Source organism: Vitis vinifera, chromosome 2 (genome assembly GCF_030704535.1).
Source record: "Vitis vinifera cultivar Pinot Noir 40024 chromosome 2, ASM3070453v1".
Lineage (NCBI taxonomy): Eukaryota > Viridiplantae > Streptophyta > Magnoliopsida > Vitales > Vitaceae > Vitis > Vitis vinifera.
Genome location: NC_081806.1, coordinates 6,255,906 through 6,268,544, shown reverse-complemented (window position 1 = coordinate 6,268,544; position 12,639 = coordinate 6,255,906). Strand labels below are relative to the sequence as shown.

The 12,639-nt window shown below is 35.5% G+C and overlaps 3 protein-coding genes across 5 annotated transcripts; 1 reads left to right on the top strand and 2 right to left on the bottom strand.

Annotated features, from left to right (window-relative positions):
• Nucleotides 1–587: 587 nt before the first annotated feature.
• Nucleotides 588–1,891, bottom strand: LOC104878715 (uncharacterized). The gene is made up of 2 exons (XM_059741476.1): nucleotides 1,424–1,891; nucleotides 588–1,316 (listed from the first exon to the last, which is right to left on the bottom strand). Exons 1-2 carry the CDS (start codon nucleotides 1,859–1,861, stop codon nucleotides 684–686), a joined length of 1,071 nt encoding a protein of 356 aa, XP_059597459.1. The 5' UTR covers nucleotides 1,862–1,891; the 3' UTR covers nucleotides 588–683.
• A 1,654-nt stretch (nucleotides 1,892–3,545) lies between these two features.
• Nucleotides 3,546–6,508, top strand: LOC100253528 (monooxygenase 2). Of its 2 annotated transcripts, none has more exons than XM_002265586.5 (6): nucleotides 3,546–3,913; nucleotides 4,373–4,519; nucleotides 4,981–5,046; nucleotides 5,173–5,335; nucleotides 5,496–5,724; nucleotides 5,816–6,508. In XM_002265586.5, the coding sequence occupies exons 1-6, from the start codon at nucleotides 3,666–3,668 to the stop codon at nucleotides 6,319–6,321; spliced, it is 1,359 nt and encodes a 452-aa protein (XP_002265622.5). In that variant the 5' UTR covers nucleotides 3,546–3,665; the 3' UTR covers nucleotides 6,322–6,508. The 2 variants fall into 2 exon arrangements, with proteins under 2 accessions (XP_002265622.5, XP_059589946.1); XM_059733963.1 differs by having other exon boundaries at nucleotides 3,853–3,963.
• Nucleotides 6,509–6,866: 358 nt separating this feature from the next.
• On the bottom strand, nucleotides 6,867–9,048 carry LOC100253628 (uncharacterized). 2 transcript variants are annotated; one of them, XM_010648873.3, is made up of 2 exons: nucleotides 8,517–9,048; nucleotides 6,867–7,327 (listed from the first exon to the last, which is right to left on the bottom strand). In XM_010648873.3, exons 1-2 carry the CDS (start codon nucleotides 8,737–8,739, stop codon nucleotides 7,149–7,151), a joined length of 402 nt encoding a protein of 133 aa, XP_010647175.1. In that variant the 5' UTR covers nucleotides 8,740–9,048; the 3' UTR covers nucleotides 6,867–7,148. The 2 variants fall into 2 exon arrangements, with proteins under 2 accessions (XP_010647175.1, XP_002265824.1); XM_002265788.4 differs by having other exon boundaries at nucleotides 6,867–7,330; nucleotides 8,517–8,901.
• Nucleotides 9,049–12,639: the final 3,591 nt, after the last annotated feature.

The following is a 12,639-nucleotide window of genomic DNA, read 5'->3' as shown; positions in this document are numbered from 1 at the left end:
AGTTGACGAATAAATGATACTTGCACTTTAAGTAGATAGGCCCATAATTCAATTAGCATTGCTGAGAAGTAGATCCTAATTTCAAATAAAAGCTATACATCTTAATTGGCCATGCATTTACCTAAAGGTGGTAAGTCACCATCCAAAATTTTCACGAAATCATTACTTAGAAACCTATAAGATTTGTAATTTTTTTTTCTCTTACATAATAAGTTGGAATTAAGTAAATTTTTTTTATAAAGAGAAATTCACGAGCAAAAAGTACTAAAAAAATAATAAATACAATATATCACAATGATCGGATCATAAATGGAATTAATACAAAGGATTGTGCATTATATATAAGGAAAATATTAAGGAATTATAGTGATACTTATCGACTAAAAGATTCAAACTATTGATTATGTATGATGAAATTTAAGTCATCGAACGATAATATAAACAAATGAAATCAATGTATAAGAGTGCAAATAAATGAGATTACGATATAAATAACGAGATCCAAAAATATATACGTAATATCACCTAATTGATAGCAACTTTTTTCATAGGTATCGGAAAAATACATTTTTGTATTTTACCCATATGTCCGATTTACGCTTACATAACATTTGGAAAAACATTGACTTAGACACCAAATACCAAACCATCTTGTATTTGAAGCAAAGGCATGGGAGGCTCTCTCATATCTTCTCCTCCTCAGGAGTTGTGACAACAACATTCATTCCGGAGCAACCTTCATCAGAAGAAGATGGAGCAATAATCACTAATCCATCATTAATGAGTGACCCAATCCAAAACGATACATGAATTGCCCTATTCCCTTGGAAGAAAGCTACCTCATGCACCCCTGAATCATCCCACCTTAATTCACTGAGTCCACTAATGGATAATGGCACAATTTCCTCCTTTGAGCAAGCTTCTGTCTTAATATCCTCAGACAGTTTTTTCAGGAACAACCAATACTTACTAGCCATTTTTGTACCAAGATGGCACTCAGCCTCCTCAATGCAGACCGATGCCACTGTCCTGCAAATTTTCTCATCTGAATTCATATTTTCAGCCATGTTAAAGATCTTAGCCCGGGCTCGGTTTCTGCTTATGTTTGAGCTGATCATGTGAATAGAGGGAGCGTCATTGAGCCTTCTGAGACTAAGGAGGTAGAATATTGGTAACTTTGACTTATCATTTTCAGAGACTAGAGTGTTGTGGATACTAGCCCATCTCTTGAGGAAGCTTGCCATGCCTAGAGGGTCTGCAAGAAGAAGACTGCAGCTAATCCCAATTGAGTATCCACCACGCTCAAAGTTTGTTACCTGAAAAAACATATCGGAATGTATGTCTAGCCTCTAATTAATTGAGAATTTGAATAATATTGACATGAAATGTTTCATATGTATGATATACGTATATAAGAGCTCACCTGAACATAATATAGTGGATAAAACTGAGGATTTTGTTCATCAATATCCTTCCAGAAGACTAGCTGATCAGCTTCCACAGCTTCCCAATCTTTCAACCCCAGAAACTCAGATAAAGCCATTGAAGTCCTTGCCTCCATGAGCCTTACACCACTGTCATTGGACACAATCTCAAACTCTCCCTCACTGTCTCCAACTCTCCTGAGGCGTCCACCAAGCAGTGGTTGCTCCACCAATGCCCTCCCAAGTGATTCCCTAATCCACCCAGCAACCAGCCACCCTGAATCCTCTTTGGTCACACTCTTGAAGTATAGAACAGTGTGAAGCCGCCTACCAAAAATCCCACAACCTAGGGGATCCCTGACTGAGATTTTTCGGCTTAGTCGTGGGTCAGTGACCTTAGCTGGCATCACAGTCTGGACAGCCTCAATACGTGACATGGTCACAGAAGTAGCAGCAGTAGAACTAGAACCACCTTCTCCTGCCATCTTGAGCACCCCAGGAAGCTAGTTTGATTGCTGAGAAGACCATATATTTATAGAGATGTTACCATAAAAGGAGTCCAAAAGTACGTGTTGCTTTCTGAATGGTTGAGCCTGTGTTTTGTGTGAAATGGGTGTACCCAATGAGCCTGGAGGAGCTTAAGGGCGGACCTAAAGATACCTTAGTTAGGCATATTTGGTGATCGGTTCAAATCTAATCTCCCTGTCTCCTATTTTACATATGACTTTTTTTTCCTTTTATCTCATTTAAAGGCCAAATCTTGCCAACGTTGTACCCAAAAAGACATTATTTGTCCCTGCCCACATGGCCCATGCATATATAGAAGAGGCTCTTAGCTTTCTCCATAAGCAAGTCCTAGTGTCTTGTACAAGTTCACTGGTATATACGTTTTAAGAAATGGACCTAAATTTCAAGCAATGCAACAACCAAGAAAAAATCGATCTATATATAAATTTCACTCATTTAGAACCAATTTTCTAATGACTTCTGTGGGAACCCCTCTCCACGTGTCCTGTTGTGGGGGACGCCCTCCACGTATCCCTTTTTCAATCCGGACACCTCAATCGGCTGTCGCCGGCACACAATCCATCCGTATCATTCCATCTGGACTGCTACCAGCTCCATCTAGCATCCAACATAATGAAACCCTTTTCCTACAGGGCTAAGCAGCATAAAGAGATCAAACTCTCCAAACAGTCAAGACTGTCCGATCAAGACTCCTAGACTCATTGGCATGGGTAATCATTCACGTCCTGACAAGGGAATGACTGATGGGACCTCTTCCAACCCTCAAGTCCATATCAATTAATTGTTACACATAACCCCAGACCGTTGAAGGGACGGGTAGCTACATAGTATAACATCATGGCACGTCAGCTGACAGCACCTTCCAGCCGTCCAAAACTATGATGATTGCCCTACCACCTGCAAAACACTAATCATTACTGAGAAGGTCAAAGTGTTTAGTCAGTAGCACTACGGTGACATTCTCTTCAGCACTATAAAAACTCTCCCCACAAGCACAAAGAGGACATGGATAGATACGCCTATTGACTCTCTCTCTCTCTCTCTCTAAGATTGCTTGAGTTATTTTTTGTTTGATTTAAGCTTCAAAGGAACATGTCCGGACATCCTTTGTGCAGGGAAAGAGTTTGTCCAGCCTTATTCTCGCTGAGGCGGATACTCTAAGAGGCACACGAAAGGAGGAAGATTGTCCAATCTCCATTGCATTTGGGTGAATCCGACTCCAATTGGCTCTGCATCAACAACTTCTTGAAGGTTAAATAAGGACCTAGCCCATTTTTATCTTTTTGGAACAAGGAAATTTATAGTTTCTTCCATGGGAGGTCAAATTTCACATACTCTTTATTAGCTACATATTGTTTGGCCCCACGCTCTAACACGTGCCAAAAACATTTTTCATATGAGATAACCACCTCCAAAATAGTCTATTTTTGGACCATCACCATGTTTATATAAATAGTTTTTCATGATTGCTAAGATTACATGGTCCCGGCGATTTTGTGGTGCCCTTCACCTTCACGTGGAGAAGAAAGGGGTTTTAAGTAATTTACTTCATAATGAAAAACCAACCTTTCAAATTTGCCGGGTAAAATCTGATGGATCCAAACCGCTTCATGTGCACCACTAATTTCTCATGCCCCACCTACCTCCTCCTCTCTTCCCATACGAAAAATATCCACTACAGGTGCACCACCATTGAACTGCCACTCAGCATCCATGGCTAAAAGCTTTACTTCTCTCCTTCTTCTTAATTCTCCTCTCTCACCGCCTTCTTCTTTCTCTCAATCACTTCACCATCTTCAAGCCAAAACATTCCCACAGAGCCAATCTTACTTTGGAGTTGGAACCAGAACTAAACCCATTTCTGCATCGATGGTGGAAGCTCAACCCCCTGTCCGAAAGGAGGATATCATCATCGTCGGTGCCGGAATCGCTGGCCTTGCCACTGCAGTGTCCCTCCACAGGTTCGGTCAGCAAAGCCCCTTGATTCACCAAAATTTGACCCGAGTTCCTGGTGTGAATTTGATTTCTTTTTGCCCACATAGTTTCTGTAATTCTGATTACTTTTTGTATAAAAGTTGCTTTTCTTACATGCTGAGCATACTAAAAATCATTATTAAATGATGCATAAATTTGATATAATAAGAATGGTTTTTAAAACAAACGAGAAAATTACTCCCAAACGCACTTTTAATCAAACTTTTTAGTCCTGGATTTCCTAATTTTCCATCAAATCAATCTAAGCCCAAGTTAGCCATATATGTATTTGATAGTTGCCTACAATTCTAAATAATCTGTATTACTTTTCTTGCTTTGAAATCAATTCTTGGACTTTTCTCTTAAGCATTGTTGATATTTTTTTCCCAGAAGTCAAAATTTATGTCCATGCCAAATGATGATGAAATTTGTTATTATGGGATTAGGCTCGGAGTCGGGTCGTTGGTGCTTGAGCAGGCAGAGTCACTTCGCACTGGTGGAACCTCACTCACCCTCTTCAAGAATGGGTGGGGAGTATTAGATGCAATGGGAGTGGGAAATGATCTCAGGAGCCAATTCCTTGAAATCCAAGGGTAAATTTTCTTCTTCTGGTAGTAGAGAATTTCATGGAAGCTTCAAGTATCTGTGAGAAGTTCTAACTGCAATGTGGCTAGTTTGAAATTTAGGGCATCCAATTAGTCTGAAATTGCTGAGGAATATGATAACAAGTATATAATTTATGAGCCCCACTAGCTAGCATATTTTTTTCTTCCAATGTGATTAGTCTTGGGAGCTTTAAAAGTGAAGAATTGGGGTGGTATCCAGCTGATAGAATAAAACCAGTACTTCACATATTCATCATAGTTATGGGAACTGAATGCTTACCTGAATCAAACTCTATTGGACAAATCAAAGCATAAGTATATAGTCACTAAGGTGGAAATGCTTCTCCTTTGCAGTACAGAAATTTTATGGAAGTTAACTGAAGTTTGAAGCAAAGGCTTATCCTTTCGGTTTTTTACTCCTGAACTGTTTCATGGTATCAGCTGTGCAGGATGGTGGTAAAATCAGAAGATGGTAGGGAGCTGCGCTCCTTCAGGTTCAAAGATGAAGATGAAAGGTAATGAATTCCAGTCATATCTGCTTGTCCTTGATTCTGCAAAACAATTTGTTTTTTTTCTTCCACTTTGACTTCGCCATGTACAAACTTTTCTTCTTTCTCCATTAACTATGTGATGCTACACAGCCAAGAGGTCCGCGCGGTGGAGAGGAGAATACTTTTGGAGACTCTTGCTAATCAATTGCCAACAGATTCAATTCACTTTTCTTCAAAGCTGGCAAAGATTGAAAGAATTGAGACGGGTGAAACGTTGTTGGAACTTGAGGATGGAACCCGACTGAGTGGGAAGGTAACCCGCTGCAAATAGAAGGGCTGGTTAAGGTTGCTCTGCAACACAGCTTGCATTCACCCTTCTCATTTTATTTTTTATCATTTTGTTGTGACTGTCAACTGAACAATGAAATTGTGGGTTTGTTTGATGATCTGATCATCTAGACCTTGCTTAACAGATTGTGATTGGCTGTGATGGGATACGCTCTCCGGTAGCGAAGTGGATGGGGTTTTCTGAGCCTAGGTATGTGGGGCACTGTGCTTTCCGTGGGCTTGGATTTTTTCCTGAGAGAATGCCATATGAACCAAAGGTCAACTACATCTATGGAAGGGGATTACGTGCTGGATATGTTCCTGTTTCTCCAACAAAAGTTTATTGGTTCATCTGCTTCAACAGCCCATCCCCAGGTATTTCTAACAACATATTCATGCATTACTCCCTTGACCCACAATCAAAATTGTTCTGACAGTCTGGGGTATGTGTTCGTCTGCTTTTTAGGTCCAAAGATAACTGATCCATCAGTGCTGAAGAAGCAGGCAAGAGAACTGGTTAGAAACTGGCCTTCAGAGCTGTTGAACATCATAGATCTGACACCAGATGACACAATCATTAGAACTCCCCTGGTAGACCGGTGGCTGTGGCCTGCCATAAGCCCTCCCGCCTCATCAGGTGGAGTTGTGCTGGTCGGGGATGCTTGGCACCCAATGACTCCCAATCTTGGGCAAGGCGCTTGTTGTGCATTGGAAGATGCAGTAGTTCTCGCAAAAAAGCTCTCAGATGCACTCAGGTTAGGGCCCGAATCTGTGGAAGGTGCACTCAGATTGTATGGAAGCGAAAGGTGGCCTCGTATCTTTCCATTAACGATACGTGCAAATCTTGTGGGATCACTCCTGCAGTGGGACAACCCAGTTGTGTGTTCTGTCAGGAACAATGTCATCGTACCTAAGCTGGTTAGGCTTGGACCACTATTGGAACATACCAATTTTGAGTTTGAGCCTCTATAATTGGCAGAGAATTTCAGGCCAAAGAAATACACTTATATAAAAGATCTGTAACTCAATGTAAAGGCACCTCAGCGTCTTTTATATTCAGGACAGATATAACATTGTTTCGAATCCTGCAGACAAAAGTTGTATTATGTTGTACACTTGGACGAGAGTTCAGTAGACATGAAGTTAATTGTTATACCAACTTTATATGGCTTCCCTATACTAGATTAGGATAGCAAAGGTTATGAGTTCCTCAAAGTCAAACTACAAAATTATCAGCATGAAGCCATGGAGATGGTTTCATGAAATTGCAGCAAGGAAGGAAAACCTATTCTATACACTCAACATGCATAAATAATCTGCCATGTCTGTTTGAATTGGGGAAGGACACTGCTTCAGTTCCTTGTTTTGGAAGAGGACAGACAAGCTCAAAGCCTGCTTTCATTGACAGAATTGAGTCATACAATAATGTTGTTAACATTTAACCTGGTAGTTGATGAGCCTCCACTACAGCTTATATAGCAAACAGAGTAAACCAGATTTCAGGGAAAGGGAACACATACAAGGAGAGTCTGTCATGCCATACACTCAACTTGGCCGTTCTTTAACAGTCGACAAAAAACTGATTATGAAAGAAACTATACAACTTGAAGTGCTACAACATAAATTAAGGAAACATAAATTAAGAAAAACCCAAGATTTTCTCTCGGCATGTTCATGTTACAGAGCTTGTGGCTTACCTATCATGACGGAAGTAATGGAATGAAAGATGGAGTAAATCCTTTTTCTAAAACAACATGGTGACCATACACCAGAGCTCTTGACATTAAAGAAAAATCTTACTACGATTCATTCTCAGTGGATTTTGGGCCTTTCTGATGCAGAAACTCTTTTGTAGGATCTGAGTCCTGCTCCAAATCTTTTAGCAATCCGTTCTGTGTAGGGTCACTCTTGATGTTGCCAATCACCGTCAAACCCTTCTGTCTGGGAACAATTGAAGCACCCTTATTGACAATATCAACTGCTGTATCAAAAAGGCAACAGCAACAAAGTATAAACGCTATATGATGTTTTTTACTTCCACTTTTCCTTGACCATAGTTCAGAAATAGGGAAAATTTGAGGATTATGGTATACGATGAGCAAAACGGAACAAAATAGAAATTACCCTCATAGGATGATAATAAGTTAAAAGTATTCCCAGAAAAAGTGAACACAGAAAACAGAAGTAACAGACCACATGTTCATTACATCTCTTAAACAGATTAAGTATATGATACCAAAGAACTGAAAATATCTGAATTGTTCATTACATCTCTTAAACAGATAAAGTATATGATTCCAAAGGAAGAAATAAGAAATAGGATCTTTGAAAAGCTTCAATGTTTAACCTCTAATAAATACAAATAGCGCTCTGTTTGATTCTGGAAAGTATCAAGAAAAGGGGAAAAAATGTATTAAGAAAAAAGGATTTTTTTTTCTTTTCATATTTGGTTTACCCTAAAAAAACACAAAGAAAATCAAATATATCTAAAATTAGATTTTATGCATTTTCAAGCTATTTAATCTCTATATGGAAAAGATAGAAATATTTGAAATATGTTTGAAGACATTAAAACATAATTTATTAACTTTTAGATCTATTTTTCATTGTAGTCTTTTTTTTTCTCTCTCTTTTTCTTCTCTATTTTCTTTTCCTTTCATTTTCTCCAAGCCCTGACATAGGTAAGTGAACAAAATTTCCAGACTTCGACTTATAATCTAACATATACCTCAGGGAGAAAGCTATGGATCCTCCAATAACAATATCAATAAAAGGGTTGTGTTTTTGAACCTGAACAGGCGAAGATGCAAGGAACAAGCATGCATAAAACCAACCAAAAAATTCAAAATTTCCCTCAAGCAAACAACACCCAAATAAGAGAAAACTGTAATAATTCAGTATGTAGATTTTCTGGCAATCTAACTCTTCATAGTCCAATCCATCAAACAGTGTGAGAAATGGGCAATTGCTAGTTGGGTCATTGATAAATTGCTACTTTTACCCAGATTAACGCATAGAAGCAGAAGCTCTAAACAAAGTATTGATCTCTTGGAGCGATCACTCGAATAAATAGTGTTATAGGATGAGAAACGAACACGTATGCAGAAGGGTTTTTCTACAAGCATACCAATGAAGAGTTAAACACATGGGTGATTGAGAATATTGACCTGGATTAGAGAAGAACCAGAGAGTCATGACGCAGAGAAGGAGCACAACGGGTATTGCGTGGATGGCGTTTTCGGCAGATCTAATACGGGTTCTCTCTTTCTTGGCCACATGTGAGAGAGGATCGTAAGTGGGTAACTGGTCTGCATCTGGGGTTGCTGATGGTGAAGTTGTTGAGTTGAAAAACTCATCGGAGACGCGGGTTGCGCTCGATATTCGGTGCATGGTTGAAAGAGAGCGGATGTAGAGATTTTCCCGAGAAAGTGGGGAGAAAGTATGGGAAAGGTGGAGGCCTGGAATGGGAATTTAGAGAGGAAGATAAGAGGAGCATTAACTAACAAGTCACCACCCACCAGTAAGCTTTGGAGAGAGACTTCGTGGGATTTTAACTGAACGAGAAGCTGCCGGCCACTGAAACTAATACGACAGCGTTTCACAACAACTGCCCTCACAAAACGATGTCGTTTCTTCACCCTCTGCGGGTGCCAGTCAACATGATCAAAACCGCGTCGTTCAATCGTTCCACCGCTTTCCAAGGAGGACTTTAAACTTTGGATTATATATACCCTTGTCTGTCAATCTTTTACATCCATTATACTTTGCCTGGTCCTATTCAAAATTCTACCACTTTATTCTCTAATTTGTTTTTTTTTTTAAAATTAACATTATCTATAAATCCTCTCATAAAATTATAAAAAAATGTTTTTTTTTTCACTATGATTTAAACTCGGATAAAATCAACTTTGAATTAATAATTTTATAATAAAAATTTTCAAATAATTTCAAAATATAACCTTATCAATTTTTTTTTATTTTTGTGAATTTTATATATAATTATGAAATATAACAGTTTTCTAACTTGGATAATAAATGTACTTTTTGCATTTGCAAATATGACAATTGAGAGTTTTTTCGGATACTCGTTCTATTCTGTCTCCAATACGATGGGTTTGAAATTTAAATAAATGAGTTATGGATGGGTTTAGGATTTTCTTCTTTTAAACTTGAAGTTGTTTCAAGTATTATCTTGTCTCACCTTATCTTACCCGATTATATATAAAATTAATTTAATTTAATTTTTATTTTTCTATTTTCATTATGTATACATAACAATAAAATACTTTTTAATAAAATAAGTTATAAAAAATTATAATAGTTTAATTATTTATAAAATATATTTATTTTAATGTAATTAAATAAATAATTAAAAAAAAAGTTAAATGCAATGGGGATGATAATTATTTTGAACATTTTCCGGAACTCACCTATTACTATCCTTAACTCGAGTAAAATGAATTGATCATAAGATTTTTAAATTTTGTTTTCAAAGGAAAAGGCATATCTGATGGCATATTTTAATTTTTTTTTCAATTATTTACTTAAAATGGGTCAATTTTAGAGACCATGAAAGATATTAATTTCACACTTTGCCATTTTTATTTTTATTTTTTTTAAAGCATGATAATAATTCATGTGAGTGAGCTTTAACATTTCTTTGATTAATTGTTTGGATCTAATCATGTGAGTATGATAGATTTTCTATTTACTTCACTATTCATCTAGACTTTAGCTCTATACTCGTCCTCCTAATCTTAGGGGTGACTATTTTCACACAACATGAATTATTAGGTGTAATTGTGATGGTGTCATAATTAATCAATTTATTTAACTTATTAAAGATATGAGTTGTCTCTTGATTAATGATACCAAAAATGTTTCCTTTTTGCACCCTTTAGATAATCATGGTACATTTTCTATTTCATAATCAAAGCTATCATGTAAAGAACAAGTTTGGATTTATCGAAACCAAGTCTCTCAACATTGTCACCTCATGGATCATAAACGCTAGCAAGGAACTTATAAGAGATGCTATTTGTGTAAACATGACAAGAGACCTACGAATTGATTTAGAAGAAAGTTTCTTCAACTCAATAGACCTTGTATTTTTGAAATCTAATGAAGAGTTAGTTACCTAGTTCAGTATCACAATATCAAAATTATGTTATAACATATTATTTGAAATCAAAGACTTTTATAGGATGAATTAAACTTTTACTCTCTTCTTTCAATTTGTGTATGTGAATCAAATAAAATGTGGAGGCATATACCGAGAGAGACTATATTATGTAAATTTTATTGTGTTTGAATGAGACTTATAGAGTTGTGCATGGTCATCTATGGTTGATGAATCGAATTCTAATTGTAAGTAAGATCTTTTCTCTACTATTGTAAGAAGAAAGACAATGTGGGATTGCAAGTCCGCAATCTCTAAGGGGGTGTTTGGTACACGGGAATAGGGAGTGGGAATAGACATCTCATTCCTTTTCTCCTTTATTCCTATGTTTGGATAAATGTTAAGAAGACGGAAATGAAATAAAAAATTATTCCAGTAGAAATCAAATCCAACTTATGAGTCGGATTTGCATTCATTAAAAGTAGGTGGTATTCTGATTCATTAAACTTATTTGATAATATAAAATAACCTAAATTACTATTTTACCCTCTTATCTTGTTCTTCAAACCTGATGTTTATCTTCTTTGTAAAGGTAGAGATTCATTCATCATCCACTTCTTATCTTCTTTGCAAAGCTAGAGACCCACCCATCATCCAATTCTCTTCAACAAGTGATTCTTCTAAATTGAATCAATTAAACCTTCCACGATATTTAAAAAAAAAAAATCAATTTCTAATTTATAGGGTTTTGGATGTTCATTTTGATTATTGGATCTAGGATTCGTCATTGTTTGCTGCAACTAGGTTCTGAAAACTCCCTTCTACATCTTCGATCAGGTTTACCTTATTTTCTCTTTCTTCTTCTACTTCTTTATATGTGTTTCTTCTTTTCTATAAATCGATTAATTTTTTTTTATTAATTTATGTTTGGAATCTTTGATGTTTCTTTATCTTGTATTAATGGAAATTGGAGAGAAAAATTGAAATGGTTGAAAAAAGATTTTTCGATTTCATGTGTTTACAATATTGAAAATTTTTAATGGTTAGGAAAAATATAAAAAGAAAAAAACAAACAAAAACAAAACTTTTATATGTTCTTATATATTTTTTTCTCTTTTTTTTCTTAGTAAAATATAATTCTATAGCTTTTTTTGCATGACAAATTATTTAAAATTTTGATAAAAAAAACAAATATTTAAAATTTTTTAAGGTTATGGATTTTATCGGATATGATACTTGTTGAAAATTAGAATAAATTTGAATTATTTTATTTCCTCTTTTAAAAATAGGATAAACATTTGCTAGCTTTGAGAATTTAAATATTATAATAAATAATTTTTTTTTTGAAAAATATAATTTTATAACTACTTAAGCATGATAAATTATTCAAATTTTTAATAAAAATAATAATTCAATATTTGTGCATTAGGGTTATACGATTTTTTATGGTTAATTTTTTATTTATTGAGTATATATATATTTTTTAGTCTTATTATTTAATATAAAAAAACCTCTCAAATTTTATTTTTTTAAAATAAAAGTAAAAATAAAAAAATATTTTAAATTATATGTAAGGATATTATTGTAAATTTATTTCTTTTTCATTTCCATTCCTATTATTATCAAATATTGGAATGGAAACAAATAATCATTCCAATCTTGCATTCCTAAGTTCATCCAAATGCTAGAAATGGAATCATCAAATTCATTCCATTCCACTAAGAAATAGGAAAGGAAACAAAATATTATTTTCATTCCCTATTCCGATGTACCAAACACCCCCTAAAGGATTTTTGTTACACTGGCTCCAAAAGAGAATCGTCTTACAAACAAATTTTCAAAGTCAAATCCTTTTAACTCGAAACTCGATTATAATTTTTGTGTAAGAACGAAAAATACTTACTACAAATCACAAGGATAGCCTTCATACCACAAATTATACAAAGGACTAAATCTATCATATTATTCTTAAGTATTTACTTGTCAAATTTTTATTTTTTCATCAATCTCATCAAACTTTTTCTTTACGCTGGAATAGTGTTAGACAAATTCTGACTTTGATCAACTCTCAACCAAGATCAAAACTTATATGTAATCACCTTTCATAGAGCAATTTCGTAGGTATTACACTTAATACTAATTTTTCTTCACATTCAACCTCTTAAATGACT

Coding starts and splice junctions, on each gene's coding strand:
- LOC100253528 (XM_002265586.5), top strand. CDS start 3,666: ATGGCTAAAAGCTTTACTTCTCTCCTTCTTCTTAATTCTCCTCTCTCA. Junction 5,047..5,172: donor TTCAAAGATGAAGATGAAAG/GTAATGAATTCC, acceptor GATGCTACACAG/CCAAGAGGTCCGCGCGGTGG. Junction 5,336..5,495: donor GAACCCGACTGAGTGGGAAG/GTAACCCGCTGC, acceptor CTTGCTTAACAG/ATTGTGATTGGCTGTGATGG.
- LOC100253628 (XM_002265788.4), bottom strand. CDS start 8,739: ATGCACCGAATATCGAGCGCAACCCGCGTCTCCGATGAGTTTTTCAAC. Junction 7,331..8,516: donor CTGGTTCTTCTCTAATCCAG/GTCAATATTCTC, acceptor TTTTTGATACAG/CAGTTGATATTGTCAATAAG.
- LOC104878715 (XM_059741476.1), bottom strand. CDS start 1,861: ATGTCACGTATTGAGGCTGTCCAGACTGTGATGCCAGCTAAGGTCACT. Junction 1,317..1,423: donor ATCCACTATATTATGTTCAG/GTGAGCTCTTAT, acceptor ATGTTTTTTCAG/GTAACAAACTTTGAGCGTGG.